The sequence below is a fragment of the Geotrypetes seraphini genome, chromosome 1 (assembly GCF_902459505.1).
Source record: "Geotrypetes seraphini chromosome 1, aGeoSer1.1, whole genome shotgun sequence".
Classification (NCBI taxonomy): domain Eukaryota; kingdom Metazoa; phylum Chordata; class Amphibia; order Gymnophiona; family Dermophiidae; genus Geotrypetes; species Geotrypetes seraphini.
This window is the reverse complement of record NC_047084.1, coordinates 214,924,643-214,949,767: the sequence shown is the minus strand read 5'-3', so window position 1 is coordinate 214,949,767 and position 25,125 is coordinate 214,924,643. Positions and strand designations below refer to the sequence as shown.

General features: G+C 42.5%; 1 protein-coding gene across 8 annotated transcripts in view; it reads right to left on the bottom strand.

The window, feature by feature from the left end:
• FRYL (FRY like transcription coactivator) overlaps positions 1 to 25,125 on the bottom strand; it is a 768,252-nt gene that overhangs the window by 272,547 nt on the left and 470,580 nt on the right. For all 8 annotated transcript variants that reach the window (XM_033945802.1, XM_033945793.1, XM_033945809.1 and 5 more), the window contains 2 exons: positions 23,082 to 23,222; positions 19,136 to 19,304 (listed from right to left, as the gene is read on the bottom strand). In XM_033945802.1, coding sequence (XP_033801693.1) covers positions 19,136 to 19,304; positions 23,082 to 23,222 — 310 coding nt within the window. The remainder of the gene's footprint in view (positions 1 to 19,135; positions 19,305 to 23,081; positions 23,223 to 25,125) is intronic.

Below are 25,125 nucleotides of genomic sequence, written 5' to 3'. Positions count from 1 at the left end.
TGGAAAGATGGTTGAGGCGCTGATCAAAGATAGCATAGTCCGGCACTTAGACACGCACGACCTGATGAGAGCCAGTCAACTTGGATTCAGGAAAGGGAAATTATGTTTGACAAACCTACTTCAATTTTTTGAGACAGTGAACAAACAAATTGATGGTGGAGAACTGGTGGATATTATATACTTGGACTTCCAGAAAGAGTCCAACAAGGTTCCACATGTAAGACTTCTCAGGAAACTACAAGGCCATGGAATAGAGGGAGATATATTAAGATGGATAGGTAAATGGCTGGAGAACAGAAAGCAGAGAGTGGGCATAAATGGGAAGTTCTCAGACTGGGAGAAAGTGACTAGCGGTGTACCCCAGGGCTCGGTACTTGGGCCCATCTTATTTAATATTTTCATCAATGACCTAGAAGAAGGAACATCCAGTGAGATCATCAAGTTTGCAGATGACACTAAGCTATGCCGGGCAATCAGATCACTGAAGGACAGCGAGGAACTCCAGAGCGACCTGAGTCGATTGGAGAAATGGGCAGAGAAATGGCAGATGAAGTTTAATGTGGAAAAATGCAAAGTGATGCATTTAGGTAGAAAGAATAAGGAACACAAGTACAGTATGTCAGGTGCAACTCTGGGAAAGACCAAACTGGAAAAGGACCTGGGTGTTCTGATAGATAGGACCCTGAAACCGTCGGTGCAATGTGTGGCGGCGGCGAAGAAAGCAAATAGAATGCTGGGTATGATAAAGAAGGGAATCACAAGTAGATCGGAGAAAGTTATAATGCCGCTCTACAGAGCCAAGGTCAGACCACACTTGGAATACTGTGTCAAGCATTGGTCTCCATATCTATAAAAGGTTATAAAACTGCTGGAGAGGGTGCAGAGACGAGCAACAAAGCTAGTGAAAGGTATGGAGAACCTGGATTACAAAGAACGACTTAGGAGACTGGGGTTGTTCTCCCTTGGGAAGAGGAGACTGCGAGGAGATCTAAGAACATAAGAACATAAGAAGCGCCATCTCCGGATCAGACCTTCGGTCCATCTAGTCCGGTGATCCGCACACGCGGAGGCCCTGCCAGGTATACACCTGGCTTACCCTATAGCCAACCATATCTCTATATGCCTCTCTCAAGGAGATATGCATCTAGTTTGCCCTTGAAGCCTAGGACTGTCGATTCTGCAATAATCTCCCCTGGGAGAGTATTCCAGATGTCAACCACTCTCTGTGTGAAGCAGAACTTCCTGATATTAGTCCTGAACTTGCCCCCCCTTAGCTTCATTTTATGTCCTCTTGTCCGTGTCAAATTGGACAATGTAAATAATCTTCTCTGCTCTATTTTGTCGATTCCTTTCAGTATTTTGAAGGTCTCGATCATATCCCCACGCAGTCTCCTTTTCTCAAGGGAGAACAATCCCAGTGTTTTAAGTCGATCCTCATATTCCAGTTTCTCCATACCCTTCACTAGTTTAGTTGCTCGCCTCTGCACCCTCTCCAGCAGTTTTATATCCTTCTTTAGGTAGGGAGACCAATGTTGGACGCAGTATTCCAAGTGTGGTCTGACCATTTCCCTATAAAGCGGCATTATAACTTTCTCCGATCTACTCGAGATTCCTTTCTTTATCATGCCCAACATTCTATTTGCCTTCTTTGCCGCTGCCGCGCATTGTGCCGACGGCTTCAGGGTCCTATCTATCAGTACACCCAGATCCCTTTCTTGTTCACTTTTTCCCAGAGTTGCACCTGACATTCTGTACTCGTATTCCTTATTTTTACTGCCTAAATGCATTACCTTGCATTTCTCCACATTGAACTTCATCTGCCATTTCTCCGCCCAGTTTTCTAACCGACACAAATCGCTCTGGAGTTCCTCACTGTCCTCCTGCGATCTGATTTCCCGGCAGAGTTTTGTGTCGTCTGCAAACTTGATGATCTCACTGGATGTTCCGTTTTCCAGGTCATTGATATAAATATTAAAAAGGATCGGCCCAAGTACCGAGCCCTGGGGTACACCACTAGTCACTTTCTCCCAGTCGGAGAACTTCCCATTTATGCCCACTCTCTGCTTCCTATTTTCCAGCCATTTGCCTATCCATCTTTGTATATCTCCCTCTATGCCATGGCTTTGTAGTTTCCTGAGAAGTCTTTCATGTGGAACTTTGTCAAATGCTTTCTGGAAGTCCAAGTATATTATGTCCACCGGCTTTCCACTATCAATTTGCTTGTTCACGGTCTCAAAGAATTGGAGTAAATTCGTCAAACACGATTTCCCTTTCCTGAATCCATGTTGACTGGGTTTCATCAAGTCGTGTGTGTCCAAGTGCTGAACTATGCTATCCTTGATCAGTGATTCAATCATCTTGCCGGGGACAGACGTAAGACTCACAGGTCTATAGTTGCCCGGTTCTCCTCTCGATCCTTTTTTGAAGATTGGCGTGATGTTCGCTTTCCTCCAGTCGTCTGGTATCTGACCAGTTCTGATTGACAGGTTTGCAAGTTTTTGTAATAACTCTCCGATTTCAACCTTCAATTCCTTCAAGACTCTCGGGTGAATTTCATCCGGTCCAGGGGATTTGTCACTTTTAAGTTTGTCGATCTGGTAGTATATCTGATCTAAGTTCACTTCAACTGTGGTGAGGCTGTCCTCTATTTCTCCTGTAAACAATTTCTCCGCTTCAGGTATTGTTGAGGTGTCCTCCTTCGTAAAGACGGACGCAAAGAAGGAATTTAGTTTGTCTGCGATTTGTTTATCTTCCTTGATGTACCCTTTTCTTCCCTTGTCGTCCAGGGGTCCCACTGCCTCTTTTGCAGGTTTTTTCCCTTTCACGTATCTAAAGAAGGGCTTGAAGTTTTTAGCCTCCCGGGCTATTTTTTCCTCATAGTCCTGTTTTGCATCCCTCACCGCCTTGTGACATTTCTTCTGTTTATCTTTATGTTTGTTCCAGGCTTCGGTTGTCTTCGTGCATTTCCATTTTTTGAAAGAGTCCTTCTTTTCTTTTATGGCTTCCTTCACCTGTATGGTAAGCCATGCCGGTTCTACTTTGCCTTTAGTTCTCCGATCTTTGGAAATCCTCGGAATGTAGAGATCTTGTGCTTCTGCAATAGTATTTTTCAATAGGCACCATGCCTGATCGACTGTTTCAAGTTTGTCCACCATCTTCTCGAGTCGTTTTGTTACCATGGCTCTCATGCAATCGTATTTACCCTTTTTAAAGTTTAAGGTGGTGGTTAAGGTTTTGGTATGTTTCCCTTTCCCGATGTCAAGTTTAAAGTTGATTACATTGTGATCACTCGTTCCCAGTGGAACCATGACTTCTACTTCTGTTATCGGTCCGGTGAGACCATTTAGGACCAAGTCCAAGGTGGTGTCTCCTCTTGTCGGCTCTTTTACCATTTGCTCCAGGAAGCAATCCCCTAGCACCTCCAGGAACTTGGCCTCCTTGCCGCAGTTGGAGGCTCCTAGTTTCCAGTCTATTCCTGGGAAATTGAAGTCTCCCAATATAACTACATTGCCTGTCTTGCATACTTGTTTGATTTCCTCCATCATTTCTGAGTCAGTGACCTCCGCCTGTCTTGGGGGACGATAGTAAAGGCCAATTTTTGTATCTGCACCATTGTGACCAGGAATTTTGATCCAGAGGGACTCCAGCTTCTCTTTCCTGTCTGTTGTAATCATTCCAACAGAATCTATTCCTTCCTTAACATATAGGGCAATACCTCCACCTTTCTGCCCTTCTCGATCCCTTCTATATAGTTTGTATCCCTGTAGTACTGTGTCCCATTTGTTTTCTTCATTCCACCATGTTTCTGTTATGCCAATGATATCCATGTTCTCATGTCTTGCTATCGTCTCTAGTTCTCCCATTTTGTTTCCTAGACTTCTAGCATTTGTATACATACATCTAAGTTCCCTTTGTGTTACCTTTTTGGACCTTCTACTCTTGGCTGTCCTTACAGTCTCATTTACGGTATCCTTTACTGCTCCTGTGTTGTCTCCCATGTTTGCTGTGTGGTCATCCCCTCCTGTGTCTGAGTTGTCCCTTCCTGCTTGTTCTCTTTTGTTGGCTGTGAGGTCGACCTCTCTTGTGTATGAGTAGTAGTCCTTTGTTTCTACGTCGGGACATCCTGTTGTCCGTGCCATCGACCGGTGGTCGACTGTCGGCTTTCCCCTGTCCTTCAGTTTAAAGCCTTCTCTATTGCTTTCTTCATGTTGCCTGCCAAAACTCTTGCTCCTTCCTTGTTGAGGTGTAGTCCATCCCTTCTGTAGTACTTGCTTTTTCCCCAGAACGCCGTCCAGTTGCGCACGAAGTCAAAACCTTCGTCTTCGCACCATCGTCTCATCCAGGCGTTGATCACTTGCAATTCCCCTTGTCTCTTTCCATCTGCTCTTGGTACAGGGAGGATTTCAGAGAAGGCCACCTTCACCTCCCTGATCTTCAATTGTCTTCCGAGTGAGCGGAGCTGGCCCTTCATCTCTTCCCTGTCATACTTCCGCCCGCTCACATCATTTGTTCCCACGTGGATAAGCACAGCTGTGTCCACTCCCCGTGCTCCATCTATGATCCTGGAGATCCTGTTGGTCACATCCTTTACTCTTGCTCCAGGCAGACAGGTGACGACCCTGTCCTCTCTTCCTCCTGCGGTGTGGCTGTCCACGTGTCGTATAATGGAGTCGAGACTTTCAAAATACTGAAAGGAATTGACAAAATAGAGCTATTTACAATGTCCAATGTGACACGGACAAGAGGACAAAGACTGAAGCTGAGGGGGGACAAGTCTAGGACAAATATCAGGAAGTTCTGTTTCACGCAGCGAATGGTGGACACCTGGAATGCTCTCCTAGAGGAAGTAATTGAGGAATCCACCATTCTAGGATTTAAGGGTAAACTAGATGCACATCTCCTTAAGAGTGGCATAGAGTGATATGGGTATGGGTAAGCTGGATTCACATCTCCCTATGAGAAGCATAGAGTGATATGGGAACCAAAACTATGCCAGGGTACTCCTGGCAGGGCCTCCGCGTGTGCGGATCGCCAGACTTGATGGACCTAAGGTCTGATCCGGAGATGGCAATTCTTATGTTCTTATGGTACACAGGCAGCCATCCATCACTCGCAAATTTGGCATGAATTCAAGATATCCTGGCCTGAGGAGTCCATCACACCTGTTTTTAAGCAAAATCAGTGTGTTTTGAGTCAAGCAGCAATTTTAGTGCCAAAAATGGCCCAGGGGAGCTACACTAGGGTCCAAAAACTAGCAATTTGGGGATTTTAGAGGTGAGGGAACCTGACTCTAATCCCAGAACCTCCCAAAATTATTTTAACACCCCTCCTCCCCCCAATTTTATGTGCTGGGAGCTGCAAATGCAGAAGCTGCAAACAGCTTACAGGAAAAATGTCTGCCTCAAGAAGTCTGTAATCTGGACTGCTTGTGTCTTCAGACTGCCTCATAGGCCCAACGAACTGGCTGGAGACCTCACCGGACCTCGCACATACAAACAGGATGAGGAAGCAGTCGGCCCTGATCCTGGAAAAATCAACACAGAGCCACTCGGCCTGCACTCAAGCTCACTGCGGATGAACCTGGGGCGAGCAAATGCTCCCAAGGGAACAGTCCCTGAGCCCCCAAATTGGTAGTACAGGCTGTCTAAGTGGGTGAAATGCAAAGCAGTCTGCCCCTTAGAAGCAGATCCTCAACTTCAGAATCTGTGCTCTTCTGTAACCAGAGATGTCCCAAGATTGGGATCCTCTGTAGAACTGAAAAGCCTCCAAACGGTCTAAAAAAATCCCCAATATAATGGAAAAATAAACACAAGAGAAAAGACTGGCTCCTACTATCCCAATCAGACAACTGAGGAACAGTCCAGAGGGATGGGAGGCATAGCAAAAGAATGCTAATGAAGCTTCCTACAGGTATTCTTGTGAGAAGGGATTGGCTACCCTCAGGTTCAAGAAGTGTTTGTTGCACTAGAATTACTTGCTTTATTCCAATTACAATTTTATAAACTTCTATCATCTTCCTTCAGCTGCCTCTTCACCAAGCTAAAGAGTTCTAACTTATTTATCCTTTCATCATTGATAAGCCATTCCATTAAATTTATCATTTTAGTTGGCCTTTTCTGTAGCTTTTCAGCTTGGGATTTTTTTTTTTTAGATGAGTGACAATTATTACACAGTATTCAATATGTAATTGCACCATGAAGCAATACAGAGGTATTATGAATTCTCCATATCTTTTCTAATAATTCTTAATATTCTTTTTTATTTTGTTGACCACTGCCACACACTAAGCTGAGGATTCCAACATGTTGTCCAATAATAACACCTAGATATTTTTCCTGGGGCCTGACCTTGCATCATTAACTACAATTTGGATTATTGTATTTTAGCAAATCACTATATTCCATGAGAACCAGCGATTGGCTGGCCTGGAACTTCCTCTCCGACATCAGAATTGATGTCGGGGAGAAGGCGAGAGGGCTTGTGGGCCGTTGCTTGGGTTCTCCTTTCCTGTAGTTGCGGCGGTGGGCGGAGAAGCAGGGAGAGAGCCCATTCTCCTCGATCACCTGTCCCGTTGTTCCCATGCAGCTTCGGGACGCTGTCTCTGAAAATGGGAAATTTCGGCATCTTGAAGCTGTGCTTGGGGACAACAGGACAGGCGATCTAAAAACAGGACGAATGGTCACATTATGCATTCTCCTCTCTATATTATATAATTGTATACTGTCATGTACGCATTGGTTTTATTTCATCATTTTTTATATTTTATATTGGCATGAATGTATTGATCTTATGCGATTCTGACATGTATATCATTTTTTTATGTTGTTCACAATTGATACATGTTAATTTGAAGTCATAATATTGCTGTAATTGGCTTGTTAAGATTTATCTAGTGCCATGTTTGTTACATTTTTTTATCTACTAACCGTTATGCTTGTTTTACTAGATGTCATGTTTGCAAAGGCATATGTATTTAAACTTATCAAATGTTTTTATTTCATTTGCTCCTTTTTTACACACAACTTCTTGGTCACTTTCAGTGGTGCTTTGTTGGTTCTTTCCCCACTGGTGGACAGTGTCATTAGCTAGCCTCACTCTGATTCCAATGAGGAAACTGCATTTGGACCAATGAGATTTTTCCATCTCATTTTTCCTGCTCTGTTTTATACTTTCGTTTTCCAACGGTATTTTATTGCTTCAGTATTGTTCACAGCACTGCAGACTTGCACCCAGTATTCTATTTGGTAAGTTTTGATTGTTCTTTTAGTATCTATGGATTTTAATATATATTTTATCGTAGCATCCTAGTAACCTTTTTTATACACAACTTCTTGGCCTCTTCCAGTGGTGCTTTGTTGGTTCTTTCCCCACTGGTGGACAGTACCATTAGCTAGCCTCACTCTGATTCCAATGAGGAAACTGCATTTGGACCAATGAGATTCTTCCATGTCACTTTCCCTGCTCTGTTTTATACTTTCATTTTCCAACGGTATTTTATTGCTTCAGTACTGTTCACAGCACTGCAGACTTGTGCCCAGCATTCTATTTGGTAAGTTTTGATTGTTCTTTTAGTATCTATGGATTTTAATATATATTTTATCATAGCATCCTAGCATGATTTTTACAAATTAGCTCACCATTTTAATGACGGTATGCAGATCTAGGCTCCTTTCAGGCCGTGTCTCTAAACAGACACAGACCTTCCAAACGCGCTCCAATTTTGTATAAGCTTTAGAATAGCCTTTGTTTTCATAGTACTATATGCTCCAGCCTGTTTGTGTATTTTTAACTCCTCAGCAAGCTGGTTTATCATATTTCTTTGTGCTCCCATAAGGTCTTACATAAATGGGGTTTGGTTCAATGTTTTTAAATGGGTTTTTTTAGGTTGCTCTCCCTAATTTGCCTTTTCATCTGTAGAGCTCTTAAGGACTTGAATCCTGATTCTTTTGTCTGTTAGTGGTTCTTGCCCTTTTCAGTGCGATCATCATTTTTTAGTGGTATACACTCATGTTCTGCGAGCCATGTCATCAGATTTAGCTCTATTTTTAGAAGGTTTAGATACAGTGCTTCCCCTAGGTTCATTATCATTTTTTATTTAATTTGGTTTTTATATCAGTAAATAATCCTACTCAAATTCTGTCTATGACACAACGATCTTCTAATGTGATACTAATGGGGAGTAGACTTAATTCCTTTTTGAAAAATTATTGTTTATAAATATTTTATCTTTTTTTCTTCTTTGGAGAACTGAAACCTCAAGTGCTCACAGTTGTCTGACTTTAGAACAAGTCTTGTCAGTACAACCTTTGTATGAGCTATCATATGTCTCAAATAACCCCTTTTTTACTAATCTATTTTGTTTTACTTATGTATTCTTTATAGATTAATATAACCTTATTATTTAGTTTTGTCTTTTATTATATAAAATCCTTGAACCAATAGTTAATAGCAGTAAATTACATTTACTTTTCACCATATACTTAGGGCTCCTTTTACTAAGGTGCGCTAGTGCTTTTAGCGCACGCAGCAGATTAGCGTGGGAGCCCTGCTCCGCCCCCCCCGATCTAGCCGGGACACAGACACAGAGGACACATTTAAAAAGGCCCAGCGCCAACGACGCACTGTCGTTCGGCGCGCCGACGAAGGCGCACGACAAAGGCGCCTGCGCCTTAGTGAGCGCCTTCGTGAAAAGCCGACGTGAAAGGCCTACAACCCCAATACTACAACGACGCTTGGACCTCCGGTTCTACCGAATCCCCAATCTCCTGTCGATCTCCAATCCAGCGTCTGCAGTAAAAACCGCAGGGAATCCGATGCCCGCTAAACACTGCTATCAAAGACCCGGACCCAACCAAAGCGGCAACCCATACAACAAAGTGGTGAGTGAACCAACGTCCTTACTACTTACAAAAATGGCAACACGCACACTTAAACTCATCCTTGTCCTACTACTGCTCTCCTTATTCATAAGTAAACGGAAAATAGCAGGATACCATACACACTCCATACCCATCCACACAACATCACACAGACCAGTCTTACCATCCAGGAAACTCCATACACACAGAACCCTGATCCCCTGTCCTACATACGACTACGAAAGCATACCCACTACCTGGGGAATAAGACCTCCACCAAAACCCAAGACTAACACACAAAAACATCAAACACTACCAAGAACAATCAACATAGTCACTACTCCCCTATCTCACACAAAATACTCATCATTAACATGCGCATATATGAACATTAGATCTATCAGCCCAAAAACTGAACTAATCAAGGACTGGCTGATTAAAGATAATTTAAGCTGCCTCTTCTTAACTGAAACCTGGCTCACTTCCGACGCAGACCCACACATTACTGAATTCTGCCCCAAAGGATACAAACTAGAGCTAGTATATCGAGAAAACAGAAGAGGAGGAGGCCTAGCAATCATAGTAAAAAACAATCTCAACATTAAAATCCTAGCCAAGCATTCCACCCCTCACCTAGACTTGCTAGCTTGCCAACTCTCCGACAACACGCTCACAGGAAACCTGAACTGCCTTCTCTGCTACGTTACACCAGGAAACTGGAACACCTCAAAACAAGAACTCGAAGAATTCATATTCCAGAATTCCCTCTCCTCCACACATAACCTGATCCTAGGAGACATAAATCTCCACCTAGAAGACCACTCCTCCAAACAAGCAGCGGAATTTATATCTTACCTCAATTCCCTATCTTACCAAATCCTCAACCCTGAACCCACACACGAAAAGGGTCATCAGCTTGACATTGCTGCGTACGCGTCTCTCGACCTCAACACACAAAACATCCACATCACCACGGGCTCTTGGCATCCTACCCTCTGGTCAGACCATTACATATATACCTTCTATATCAACTGGACGCAAAGTAAAAACAAACCCACTCCACATAAAACAAGCATCAAGACTAGACAGAAAATTGAACCAACCAAATTCTGGGACACAGTAGACCCCGCATTAGAATCCAATAACCCTATAGAATTCATAAACAGCTGGCGGTCCCTAAGTGAATCTACCTAAGTGAATCTAGCTCCAATAAAAACAAAAAATAAAATATGTAGGCCATCTGACAAATGGTTTGACACCGAGCTTCTACACCTAAAAAGGCAATGCAGACAACTAGAAAGGTCATGGAAAAAACAGAAACAAGACAACACCAAAACAGAATGGAGAATCCAAATCAAACAATATAAAATCAAACTGAAGGAAAAACGGAAAGAATACTATTCCAAACTCATTGGCACCGAGAAACCAGACACAAAAAAACTTTTCAACCTGGTACGAAATCTCACTGATACCAACCCTTTCCTAGCCATCCAAGGAAACCAGCCTCCAACAGCTCATCAATTAGCGGATCACTTCAAACACAAAATCATCACAATCAGATCCACATTCAATAACTCACAAAACAACATAGAAGAAATACTAATAAATTCCACAACAGACGATGCCATCTCAGCAGATAGGATCTGGACCAACTTCCCAACAATACAATGGTCAGACCTAGATCGACTTTGCAAAAAATACAGCAAATCCTCATGCGATTTGAACAACTGTCCATCTTACCTACTAGCTACAGCATCCACAAAATTCAAAGCTAACCTCACATTATGGTTGCAAACCACTCTCAATGAAAGTCAGTTCCCAACAGATCTAGGCGAAATTATAATTACTCCAATACCGAAAGACCTCAAAGGACCAATAGACAATCCAACAAATTATAGACCAATCGCTTCTATCCCACTATACGTTAAACTAATAGAAGGTCTTGTAGCACAATATCTCTCCAACTACCTAGAGGACCACCGCATTCTTCACCCATCGCAATCAGGATTCAGAACTAATCATAGCACAGAAACACTACTGGTATCCTTAATTGATATAGCCCGACAACAGCTTAGCAAAGGAAACAAACTACTAATCATCCAACTTGATCTTTCAGCAGCTTTCGATCTAGTAGACTACCCCATACTACTCCAGATACTAGACCCCATAGGAATTTCAGGTAGAGTTCATAACTGGTTTCAAGGTTTCCTTAAAACAAGATCATACAGAGTTAAGTCAAAAGAGCTTATATCAGACTCATGGTCCAACCCCTGCGGAGTACCACAAGGATCACCACTATCGCCCATACTATTCAACCTCTTCATAGCTTCCTTAGGCACAACCCTAGATACCCTAAATATAACCTCATTCAGTTATGCGGACGACATAACCATCCTCCTTCCCTTCGACATCCAAGACCCCAGCTCCACAGAACGCCTGAAAACAACACTGGTAACAGTAGAAAACTGGATGACCAACCATAAGCTGAAGCTAAACGCGGATAAAACAAAATTCCTATTACTAGAGAAGGAAAAACTACAATCCGTTACAGAACTGGAAATAAATGCAATCAAATACCCTATACCAGCGATGGCGAACCTATGGCACGCGTGCCAACTGTGGCACGCGCAGGGCCGCCTTCAGGGCAGTACTACCAGGGGGTGCACAGGAGAGAGAGCTGAACGGGGACGATGGGGGACCCGCGGGGTTAAATACAACTCGAGCCGCGAGGCTCGTCTTCTACTCCGACTGCACTGCCGCGCACACATAGCCGATCGGAAATCTTCCCCGACTTCAGCGCTGACGTCGGAGGGCGGGCTTAAGCAAAGCCCAGAGAAGCCCGCCCTCCGACGTCAGCACTGAAGTCGGGGAAGATTTCCGATCGACTATGTGTGCGCGGCAGTGCAGTCGGAGTAGAAGACGAGCCTCGCGGCTCGAGTTGTATTTAACCCCGCGGGTCCCCCATCGTCCCCGTTCAGCTCTCTCTCCTGTGCACCCCCTGGTAGTACTGCCCTGATGGCGGCCCTGCGCGTGCCAGCTGCAAGGCCTTCCTAAGGCAGGAAATAGAAGACAAGCCTACGCGGCTCGAGCTACATTTTGCTGAGAAAGTTGCTAAGATGGGCTGGGAGACAAACGGGGAACACAAAAGGGGGAGAGAGTGCATTTTGGACACAAGGCATGAACTTGGGAGAAAGGAAGGGAGGGAAAGAGATGCTGAGGTGGGGGAGGGAATGGGTTTTTGGACACAGAAAGCATGAACTTGGGAGAGAGGAAAGGAGGGAAAGAGATGCTGAGGTGGGGGATGGAATGGGTTTTTGGACACAGAAAGCATGAACTTGGGAGAGAGGAAAGGAGGGAAAGAGATGCTGAGGTGGGGGATGGAATGTGTTTTTGGACACAGAAGGCATGGACTTGGGAGAGAGGAAGGGAGGGAAAGAGATGCTGAGGTGGGGGAGGGAATGGGTTTTTGGACACAGAAGGCATGGACTTAGGAGAGAGGAAGGGAGGGAAATAGATGCTGAGGTGGGGGAGGGAATGGGTTTTTGGACACAGAAAGCATGAACTTGGGAGAGAGGAAAGGAGGGAAAGAGATGCTGAGGTGGGGGATGGAATGTGTTTTTGGACACAGAAAGCATGAACTTGGGAGAGAGGAAAGGAGGGAAAGAGATGCTGAGGTGGGGGATGGAATGTGTTTTTGGACACAGAAGGCATGGACTTGGGAGAGAGGAAGGGAGGGAAAGAGATGCTGAGGTGGGGGAGGGAATGGGTTTTTGGACACAGAAGGCATGGACTTAGGAGAGAGGAAGGGAGGGAAATAGATGCTGAGGTGGGGGAGGGAATGGGTTTTTGGACACAGAAGGCATGGACTTAGGAGAGAGGAAGGGAGGGAAATAGATGCTGAGGTGGGGGAGGGAATGGGTTTTTGGACACAGAAAGCATGAACTTGGGAGAGAGGAAAGGAGGGAAAGAGATGCTGAGGTGGGGGATGGAATGTGTTTTTGGACACAGAAGGCATGGACTTGGGAGAGAGGAAGGGAGGGAAAGAGATGCTGAGGTGGGGGAGGGAATGGGTTTTTGGACACAGAAGGCATGGACTTAGGAGAGAGGAAGGGAGGGAAATAGATGCTGAGGTGGGGGAGGGAATGGGTTTTTGGACACAGAAGGCATGGACTTAGGAGAGAGGAAGGGAGGGAAATAGATGCTGAGGTGGGGGAGGGAATGGGTTTTTGGACACAGAAGGCATGAACTTGGGAGAGAGGAAGGGAGGGAAAGAGATGCTGAGGTGGGGGAGGGAATGGGTTTTTGGACACAGAAGGCATGGACTTGGGAGAGAGGAAGGGAAGGAAAGAGATGCTTAGGTGGGGGAGGGAATGGGTTTTTGGACACAGAAGGCATGGACTTGGGAGAGAGGAAGGGAGGGAAAGAGATGCTGAGTGTGGGGGAGGGAATGTGTTTTTGCACACAGAAGGCATGGACTTGGGAGAGAGGAAGGGAGGGAAAGAGATGGTTGTGTACACGGGGAATAGAAGAAAGGAGAATTTTTGGTCATAGGGAGGGAGTGAGGTACAGACAGTGGCATACCAAGGTGGGGGTGGGGGTGGTCTGCCCCGGTTTTATGCCCCAAGGAGGTGCACAGCTGGCCACCCTCCAGTGTTCTCCCTAGGCTGGCAAACTGCGTCTCTTTAGGCACTTGAGTGCCACCGCCGCCATTGGGAACAAGCCGGTGCCAAGTTCTTCCTGCTTTTCCCTGTGGGGCCGACCAACTCTCGCCACCCGCATCAATTCTGATGTCGGAGAGGACGTTCTGGCCAGCCAATCGCTGCCTGGCTGGCCCAGAACGTCCTCTCCGATGTTAGAATTGATGTCGAGTGGCGAGAGTTGGTCGGCCCCGTGGGGAAGAGAAGCAGGCATAGGGGAGGGCAAGGAGAAAGAAAGAAAGGGGGGGACAGGGAGCAAAAAAAAAAAAAAAGAATGAGGGCTGGGTGAAACAAAGAAAAATGGGGCACGGATAGAGAGAGAAAGACAGACATACAGAATGAAAGGGGGTATGTAGAGAGAGAAAAAGAAAGAAGGGGGCAGGGTGAAACAAAGAAAAAGTTTGGGGAGGGAATGAGGTCTGGAGGAGAGAAAGCATACAGGAGGCTGAAAAAAGGGAAGAAATATTGGATGCACAGTCAGAAGAATAAAGTGCAACCAGAGACTGATGAAATTACCAAAGGTAGGAAAATGATTTTATTTTCAATTTAGTGATCAAAATGTGTCCGTTTTGAGAATTTATATATGCTGTCTATATTTTGCACTATGGCCCTCTTTTACTAAACCGCAATAGCGTTTTTTAGCGCAGGAAGCCTATGAGCTTCAAGAGCAGCGTGGGGCATTCAGCGCAGGTCCCTGCGCTAAAAACCGCTATCGCAGTTTAGTAAAAAGGGAGAGGGAATATTTGTCTATTTTTGTATAGTTGTTACTGAGGTGACATTGCATAAAGTCATCTGCCTTGACCTCTTTGAAAACCCGTGGAATATAAATGATAATTAACATTTTCTCTGCGTACAGCGTGCTTTGTGTTTTTAAAATTTTATTGTTGGTAGATCATTTTGACTTGGCCACAAAGATAAGGGGGAGGGAGGGGAGCTGCTGAAAGAGTCTACCTTGACGTGGTTGCAGGCTTACAAATCTTTTGGTCAAAGAGTGCGGCGACAGAGAAAAGTATGTGTGTATTCGGCCCATGAACGAAATCATTAAAACATTATAAATTGCCAATAAATTGAAATGAAAACCAAAGGATTGTGAATCAAATTGATTCTCTGACAATACAAAGATTCCAACCTTTAAAAATGATGTTACATAGTTCAGGCAACTTTATAAAGAGTTTTTAGATACTAAAATCTTGTTATTAAGGTTTAATTGACGTGCTGGCACTTTGAGGAAATTCTTTGGTTTTGTGCGGCAGTTTGGGCACTCGGGCTCAAAAAGGTTAGCCATCACTGCCCTATACAGACCACTCTCAAAATCCTGGGAATACAACTAGACAGACGCTGTACAATGCAGACACAAATTCACAAAATCATCCAAAAAGCTTTCTACACCATGCAAAACCTTAGAAAAATAAGAAAATTCTTCGACAGAGACCAATACAGAATCATTGTCCAATCCCTGGTACTTAGTATTTTAGACTACTGCAACAGCCTCTACCTATCATGCCCAAACTACATGATAAAACAACTACAAACCGTTCAGAACACAGCCCTCAGACTCATCTACTCGCTTAGCAAATTCGACCACATCACAAATGCTTACTTAGACTCTCACTGGCTTCCAATAAAAGCAAGATCACAATTCAAATTCTACTGTCTTCTATTCAAAGTAACCCACGGAGCTGCACCAAGTTACCTAAACAACCGCCTATACCGCAACCTCACACACAGAACAAGGAAAGCTCAAAGCCTATTCACATACCCCCTTTCAATGGTACCAGACAAAAGAAACTCTACGATAACCTTCTAGCGACACAGGCAGCGAAAATTGACCCAACAGTCTCCAAACTGCTGACCAAAACATCAGACATCAAAGTTCTCCGAAAAGAAATCAAAACGCTTCTATTTAAAAAACACCTACCATCACTCTAACCTCCTGCCTACACATACACAATTACTCCTTCATATTTATCATTCCTACAACATCCCTCAACGCCATGTAAGCAACCTCCATATGTAACCAATATTTCTTCCTCAGCGCTATGTAATAATCTCCTTAACTTGAATGTACTGCTATCCTTACCTGTGATTTAAACCTGATATGTAAACATATTATATTCCTGATATGTAAACTTGTTATATTCCTGATATGTAAACTTCCTGGAAATGTCCAGTTCTCTTCCAATTTTGTAATCCGCTTAGAACCGAAAGGCACAGGCGGAATAAAAATCTCTAATGTAATGTAATTAGCGCGTGTTAACCCTGCGCTACGCGGCTAGAACTAATGCCAGCATCTAGCATGCACTATTCTGCGCGTTAAAGCCCTAACACAGCTTAGTAAAAGGAGCTCTTAGCTTTTTGCCATAATTAGTTGTCTCTGGTTGTCAGTAATGTTCACCCTCAGACATAGATGATAATTCAAAGTATGGCTGTTGGTAGTATTACTCGTATTGCTCAATGGAGTGTCTCTGTTTCACTCCCCTTGGAGCTTCTTCAAGAGATCATTGTAAACTGTAATTTTGTGTAAGTAGAAAGTAAAAAAATATGTAAGCTGATAGATACATGCTACTATAGAAGCATTAGTCAAGGATTTCTCTTTCCTCCTATCTAACTGGGGGGTATGTCTTTCCAACAGAATTGATTAATAAGATTAATAGTGAAATAAGAAGCAGTTTACAATGATCTCCTGAAGAAGCTCCAAGGGGAGTGAAATGGAGACGCTCCATTGAGCAATACTACCAAGCCATACTTTGAATTATCACTCTTATGTCTGAGGGTGAACATTACTGACAACCAGAGACAACAACTAATTATGGCAAAAAGCTAAGTATATGGTGAAAAGTAAACGTATTTTACTGCTATTAACTTTTGGTTCAATGATTTTATATAATAAAAGACAAAATTAAATAATAAGGTTATATTAATCTATAAAGAACACATAAGTAAAACAAAATAGATTAGTAAAAAAAGGGGTTACTTGAGACCTATGATAGCTCATACAAAGGTTGTACTGACAAGACTTGTTCTAAAGTCAGACAACTGTGAGCACTTGAGGTTTCGGTTCCCCAAAGAAGAAAGAAAGAAAAAAATGATAAAATATTTATAAACAATCATTTTTCATAAAGGAATTAAGTCTACTCCCCATTAGTATCACATTAGAAGGGTGTTTTATATCAGTATTTCATATCTTTCGCTTATTTGCTTGCTGTTTGGCTTTTATTAGGTTTTACATTTTGTGAATACAAATTGTCTTTGGATTCTAAGGCTTTTTTCCACCATTGCCAAAGTCGGTTTATTATATCATGGTATGTAACCCATACCTTGCTTGTGTTCTCTCTCTCCCTCCAACTTACTACTTATTAAGTTTTCATTTTAAATATGTCACTCATTTTTCACAATCAGACTTTTTTTTGTCACCATGCATTATTATTGTGCATTAGTTTTCGGGTTCAGACCTCAGTGTCTTATGTCACCAGGTGAGTTTTCCTCTTCATTTCATATCACACTTTTAGGTGTGCTTTCTTCTTCACTATTATATTTTATATGTCACATCTACACATTACACTTTTAGGTGTAGTTCACACTTTATTGTACACTATTTATCTTTAGGACTTCTCAGACTAACACATATTTTAAATTCATACCTTAGAATCCCCGAGGAAGGCTTGTTTAGCCAAAACACGGCCCGTGTCGGGTCCTTTTATGATATATGTGGATTTAGTCTGTATCATCATTATTGCTTTTAACAAGGACATTTTTGAATAAATTATATCCAAAGATCCAAGAACATTGTGTTTCCACAGTTTTGTTTGTTTGGACTTGTTCTTCTTTTGCTGTGGAAATCCGGGTCTCCTTGGTTTTTTTTGCTTCTCCCCTACCATAGACCGCTGCACTCATCATATCTGGTGGCAACATTAAGAAGTACATGCCACACACTTTCAAACGTATATATTAGATTTATAGTATTGGCACATTTTCAAGAGAAAAAAACTAGTTGGCATGACTTATAAATCAACCCTCATATATGTTTTGTTTGGCACGATCAACAGGTTCACTAGTCTATAGTTTTCCAAAATACACCAGAGTTCTCATTAAGAATTTGTAATATGTTGACCATTCTCCAATCTTCAGGTACCTTAAATGACGTTAATGATAGGTTATATATTAAGAACATAAGAATTGCCACACTGGGACAGACTGAAGGTCCATCAAGCCCAGTATCCTGTTCCCAACAGTGGCTTACCCAGGTCCCAAGTACCAATAATAGGTCTGCAATTTCATTTTTGAGCTCTTTCAGACATCTTGGGTATATACAATCCAGTATAGTTGCTCTTCTACATTTTAGTTTCTCCAAGTTTCCCAAGTTTTATTAGTGCTTGATAAATCGCTTATTGAATACCTAAGCGATGTACAATTCAAGTAAAATAGAAATACAAATACACTGACTTTTAAATAAAAAAAAAACATACTGGGTTAATACACATGAAACATGAGGGTAGAGGGGGAAAGTTACAATATATTTGTAGAAGAAAATATACATTAAAGGGAAAAATAACTCAAGGAAGGGAAAAAAACCAAAATTATGGATATAAAACCTAGGGTTAAAAAATTTATAAATCTGAGAGTCATATATTAAAAGCATCCTTGAAAAAATAAATTTTTAAAGCTCTTTTAAAAGAAATGAGGTCCTTTATGTCTCTAATGTACTGAGGCATAGAGTTCCATAAGGTAGGGGCGATAATTGAAAACATGTCTTGTCTTCTAGTTCCAATAATTTTTAAAGATGGAACTGTTAACAGATTGTTTGAAGCTGATCGGAGGGTTCGTGAAACGTTGTATGGAATGAGCAATCTAGTGATGAACTGGGGTTCATTATAGATCATAGATTTAAAAACTAGCAGTAATATTTTGTACGAAATTCGATGAGCAATAGGAAGCCAATGGGAGTCTATCAGCAGAGGGGTGACATGGTCAAATTTTTTTGCATTGTAAATTAGTTTGATTGCAGTATTTTGGATGATTTGTAGCCTCCTTTTTTCTTTTTGAATTGCAGTAATCGATTTTGGAAATAATCAACGAGTGGATCAATATATTGATAGACTTAGGTTTAAGAAACTTGGATATAGAACGTATCATACGTAATTTATAGAAACATGATTTAACTGTATTCCCTATGTTTTCGTGAAATGAAAGCTTGTCGTCCACGATGATACCTAAAATTTTTAATGAGGAAACAGAATCTAAGGGAATGTTGTCTAGGACAAAGGCAGTGTCCAATGAAATGTCCTTTTTCCAAGGGAATAGCATAGATTTTGTCCTACTGTATTTTCCTGGTTCACTGTAATTTATTTCAGTTCCTTCATATCATCATCATAAAAATACTAATTTCCAGCATTCGAATCTCCCCAACTTTTCTGTTAAGACTGAAGCAAGCAATTGTTGTCTTCACTTAGTACCTTCTATATCTTCTCATAGGTTTCTTGGTGAAGCAAAACTTTCCTTGAAAAATATGAAATGTGATTTCCACACATTTATTTAAGGCTCTAGGCATCTGCAAAATGGCAAACAAACCAGAGTTCTTACCTGAGGTAACAGTAGGGATTTTGTAACTGGAAGTGATGCAATAATACGGTGGATTGTCCATGTGAGTGACCCCAGAGCTAACTGGATCTGTAAGCTGTAGCTCATTAATCAATTCTTCTAATAGCTGCATTGTTTTATCTCTTCCTAAGTAGACAATAACCTTTTTAACCTGCCATTAGAAAACAAACACAATCATCAAGGACAAAAGGTAGAGTAAAACTATTGATTTACTAGGCATCAAAAACACAACATCTACGAGAGAAAGAGAAAGGAGAGAGAGAGAGAGAGAAAGAGAGAGAAATGGCAGAACACAAAAAAGAATAAAGAAATAAATAAAGCATTTTATAAAATGTAGCCTGCAAAGCAGTGGTATGTATACCTATAGGAATAAATGAAAGAACCAAGATCGAGATGACACAGAAAAGAAGGGGACCAATAAATCAGCCTTGAGGGTGATTAAGCAAAGGAAATATTACAAAGTCAGTTGAAAAGGAATGGCAAAAAGGCAGACTGAAAACAGTCAAGAACACAGGAAGACAAAGCTCAACAGATGATGAACAGTTTGCCCCAGGACTTTGAAAAGAAATGAGAACAAAGAAACTAGATAGCAACTCTATTGCTCATCTCTTCCAGAAGCACCTCTACCCCCTTCCCTCATGTCTACTCAAGTCTGCTGCTCACCTAATAAAGAAACATGAAGCACAGGGCCTTTAAGATTTATGTGTGCTTCCAACACCATGTCAGTCTTTCCCTCTCTAAAAGCATATATCAGTACTTTACAATGCCTAGCCAAACAAACAGGCACCAGAAACAGCATCTTCAGTATGAGGTCTCGGGGTATGCCAATAGAAAGCGAGATGGGAGCGGAGGAGGATCCACTGTAACATACGCTAAAAATACGATGAGAGAGATAGGAAAAAAACCAGGAGAGAGCAAAACCCTGGAATCCCAGCGAGGACAATATCTCGAGAAGGAGGCGGTGATCAACAGTGTTGAAGGCAGCAGACAGATCAAGAAGAATGAGGACAGAGTAGAGTCCATTGGATTTGGTCAGGAACAGGTTGTTAGAGACTTTAGCAAGGGCAGTTTTTGTAGAGTGGAGAGGGCGAAAGCCCGATTGAAGTGGGTCAAGAATATTATGAGAAAAAAGGAAGTCCGGGCAAAGGCGGTGAACAGCACATTTGAGTAGTTTGGATAGAAAGGGGAGGAGGGAGGATAGGGTGGTAGTTGGAGGGGGACGTAAAGTATAGTGAGGGCTTTTTAAGGAGGGGTGTAACTACAGGAGGTTTGAAGACATCAGGAATTGTAGCAGTGGAGAGCGAAAGGTTGAGGATGTGACAGATGGGAGAGATTACAGCGGGAGCAATGGATCCTAGTAGGCAGGTAGGACTCGGATCAGAGGAACAGGTGGTGTGTTTGGAGGGTGAGAGAAGGTGAGCAGTTTCCTCTTCCATGACTTCAGAAAAGGAAGAAAGGGTCATTAGGGTTGTTGAAGGGAGGTCGACAGAGTGGATAGTCGGAAAGGGTGGTGGGGGAGGTGACATTGTTGAGAATTCAAGGTGGATCTTGTGAATCTTGTCGCAGAAGAACTCTGCCATTGTTTGGGGGGAGAGCAAAGAGGGGATAGGAGGCGGGGAAACTTGGAGTACAGAGTTGAGCATGGCAAAGAGACAACGAGGGTTAGCACTAAGAGAGTTAGTCAGATGGTTGTAGTAGTCCTGTTTGGCAAGCAAGAGAGTAGACTGGAGGGATGTAAGTATGAATTTGAAATGAACGAAGTCAGCTTTTTAAATAGTTGTTTTGTGTTCCAGTGCCCATTAGTTTGGTGTAGCAAGTTTTCTTCTTTGACTTTAGTTCTAATTTATACAATTTAACCGTATCCCTCCATTCTTTCTTGGTATGGTCAGTGTTTCTCTTTCTCCAGTCTCTTTCTAATTTCTTAAACTGCCTCTTTAGTTGCAGAAGTTCATTATCAAACCATTTATCTGCTTGTATTTTGATTTTGTTCTTCCTATATTTAGGTGCCATATTGTCCATAATCTCATTACTCAGTTTGCACCATTGGGTTAGAACAGGGGTAGGGAACTCCGGTCCTCAAGAGCCAAATTCCAGTCGAGTTTTCAGTATTTCCCCAATGAATATGCATGAGATCTATTTGAATGCACTGCTTTCAATGCATATTCATTGGGGAAATCCTGAAAACCCAAATGGAATATGGCTCTCGAGGACCGGAGTTCCCTACCCCTAGGTTAGAAAGTCTTTTGAGGCATAGTCTTTACTTACATAGTCTGCGTTGGCCCAAACAGTGACGTGTTGACTTCTTGGCGTATTCCAAATTTAGCCTCATGTTTCTCTTTTCTAAGTTTGCCTTGCGTCCAGTTTAGATTAAATGTATACATGTAGTGATATGACCGTAATGAAGTTCTTCATTCCCCATTAGAGATGTGAATTTCTGGGTGAGAGGTTGTGTGGTTGGTGACTGCAGCTATATCTAGTTGGTGTCCTTTTTTCGTGTGTGATCTGCTTGATAGGTTAAAACCTCTAGGTATGATAACAGATAATCCACCTTCTAAGTGAAGGTTTAGGTCTCCCAGAATCATGTTAATGTTTGAAGCTAACGAGTTACGATATACAAACTCTTCAAAGGCAACCTCTCCCACATGTTAAAGCCACTTGTAGAATGGTATCTATTAGGTGCTAAGCCACAGGTGTCAAAGTCGGTCCTCGAGGGCCGGAATCCAGTCGGGTTTTCAGGATTTCCCCAATGAATATGCATGAGATCTATGTGCATGCACTGCTTTCAATGCATATTCATTGGGGAAATCCTGAAAACCCGACTGGATTACGGCCCTCGAGGAGGGACTTTGACACCCCTGTGCTAAGCTATTAGATCCATGTATTGATTAGAAACCTTTTCTAAGACTTCAACCTCTAGGAAATTTTTTTAAGAGGATTGATACTCCTCCCCCTCACTGGGGTGGGGGGCAGAATTCTCAGATTCGTGGATCTGAAGCTAACCATGTTCTGTTAAGAAGAGAACTTCTAGTTGGATCTCCTGTACCCAGTCCTTGACCAGTGTTACCTCTGCAACCAACTCTCTGATGTTTAGGTAAGCACAGGGTGTCTGCATATAGTTTATTGTGTCAGATTTAGCTATCGGACATGGTAAATTATTTCACGGACTCGCATGAGCCCGTGATAAGTTATTCTTTATCTGGTGTAGTTTTGTCTGGGTTTTGTGTGTTGCCAAGGAGTGGTATTCTGTTCGCATGTAGTTTATGCGAAGAACTCTACAGCAGTCCCAGGTTGTTCTATTTTACTTGTAGTAAGTATTCTATGGCCCTGTGTAATATTTGCAGAGCTGCCTGTTCTTAGGTAAGGTTCATGTCTGAATCATACAAAATAGTGCTACTTACTGTGATATGGTAGATTTACTACTTGAATTCTGAGTTAGGGTTTTTTCAGATTTTGTATTTCATAACATACTTCGTAGTGGAGAGATATTGCTATTACACTCCAATGACATGAGAATAATTTTATTTATGCTATATAGCTATTTCCAGGGAAAAAATGTGCAAGTTATAATCTGTGACTGTTGTTGTGGGTAGATAAGGTATTTGTGGATACTGAGTATGTTTACATTTAATTCATAAGAATTGTCATACTGTATCAGACCAAAGGTAATGACGCTCATCTATATAGTATCACATATGCAAGCATTGGTCATCAGGTGTGTCCCTACTGAAAAAAAAGGTTGAGAACCACTTGTCTGCCCTAAATGACGCAACAGATATTCAGGCGCAACAATGCACAGAACAACTGTGTTATACTATACTCAATATAGCTTGTTTGTATTTATCATGTATCTGAGACATTCTGTTTATAGAAATCATTAAGAAAAAAACTAAGAATTTAGGTAAAGAAAAAGTTAATATCAAATACTCACATAAGGCAGGAGGCTGGGTTCAGTATTTACTCCACATATGCTGATTAAAAAGTGCAAAATTATTTTCAGATTCTTTGGCCAGCTGTCTGCAAGTGTAGTCCAGACATTCTCAATTTCTGACCATGCTAGCTCATCCCCATACTAGAAAATATAACAATACCAGGGTATTAATATTCAAATATATACATAGAAATGCCAATAACCTTATCAACTTTATAAAAAAACTAGAGATATTAGTATTGGACTATTGGTAAATGCACAAGAGCCAATGATGAAAGTCACCACGTAATTTCTTCCCGCGGTTCAGAATCCTAACAGCGGTGGAGTGGTGGAACTGAGGCTTTTGCATTTAATCAACTATTACTCTATGGAAAAAATTTTGGTATCTAGTCCCATTTCTTACCATTAAATAACCTTATCAAGTCAGCTTTATTCCAGATTTATTCTAAATGGATGAAACATAATAATAGACTAAGAGGTGTTGTACCATGCTATTGCAATTTGTAATATATACATCAAAGTGTATTCATTCCCTTAGGATATTCCAAAAGGTACACAATATGACTCAATTGTCAATACCTATGAATCTCGGACAGAACAGTAGGGAGCTGAGGAAGGAGAGAGGTGACTAGCAGAAAAGTAAAGCAAGCAAATGAGATAGGCAGAAGAGGGGGAGCAAGGAGAACGAGAGAGCTAGGAGAGGTGGTGCAAGTTAGCTCCGCCCACCCCGACATCATACACCGGGCTCCAACTCTAAAGGGGAGGAGCCCATGGTGAATTAGCAGGCTCGGACAGAAGAGCAGGGAGCTGAGGAAGGAGAGAGGCGGCTAGCAGAAAAGTAAAGCAGGTGAAGGAGAGAGGCAGAAGAGGGGGAGCAAAGACAGAGAGCTAGGGGAGGCGGCGAGAGTTAGCTCTGCCCACCCCTGACATCATCCACCGGGCTCCGACTGTAAAGGAGAGGAGCCAATGGCGCTCAGCCGTTCAGCATGCGAAGGCGAGTATTAAAGGCGCTCGCCTTTGCAAAGGGCCTTGAGAAGGGATGAACCACCGCAAAAGGAGAATCAGGAGACCAAAGCAGGTACAGAGGACACACAACCAAACAGGCACAGAGGACACATAACCAGGCACAGGGGACGCAACAGACACAGCAGGCCAGCCAGCAGACACAGAGGACAGACACAGACACAGAGGACAGCCAACAGACACAGAAGAGAACACAGCAGGCACAGAAGAGAACACAGCAGGCAGAGAAGAGCACACACACACACAAGCAAAAAGGTATCAGTGCAATAATAGAAAGTACTCCAAAAAGGTGCACAGCAATGGAAGCAGAGGGAACCCAGAAGATGAGTTTTCCAGTGTTCTGCACAATCTGCCATAGACAGACAGTCTACCGGGACAGACAGGGAAAAATGCTTGAGAACATGAATAAATTCATGTAAACCGTCTGAGCTCTGAGATCCCGGGAGAACGGTATAGAAAATTGAATAAATAAAAAAAAAATATGCATGATTACCTCCCCTCGGGGAGGCAGTCATATGTATGCGGTCAGTGTCAGGAGCTGAAAAGCTTGAAGAAGGAAGTTAGGCAACTGGAGGACAGGATACAGGAACTGGAAGGACTTTGCATTGCAGAAGACCCAATCAGGACAGCTGAAGACTTCATGAGAGAGAAACACATTGAGGAGGAAGTCAGGGAGCTCGAGGAGTTCATTGAGGAGGTCTAAAGGAGGAGGGTGGAAGAACACGAACATCAGAGGAATGATGAAGATACACCCACATGGAATAGAGAACAAGAGGAAGATGACGCCAAGGAAGAAACTCACAGAGGAATCCCGCAGGAAGGGGAGGCAAGGTCTTGCCGATGCCTAGAAGAAGAAGCATCGAAGCACACCGAAGACATAGACCTACGACCGGAGCGAAAACTGAAGATGGGAAAGTCTGCGATCCTAGTGGGAGACTCAATCCTAAGGCAAGTAGATAGCCACATAGCAGGAGGGAGAGAGGATCGACTAGTGATCTGCCTCCCAGGAGCAAGAGCAAAG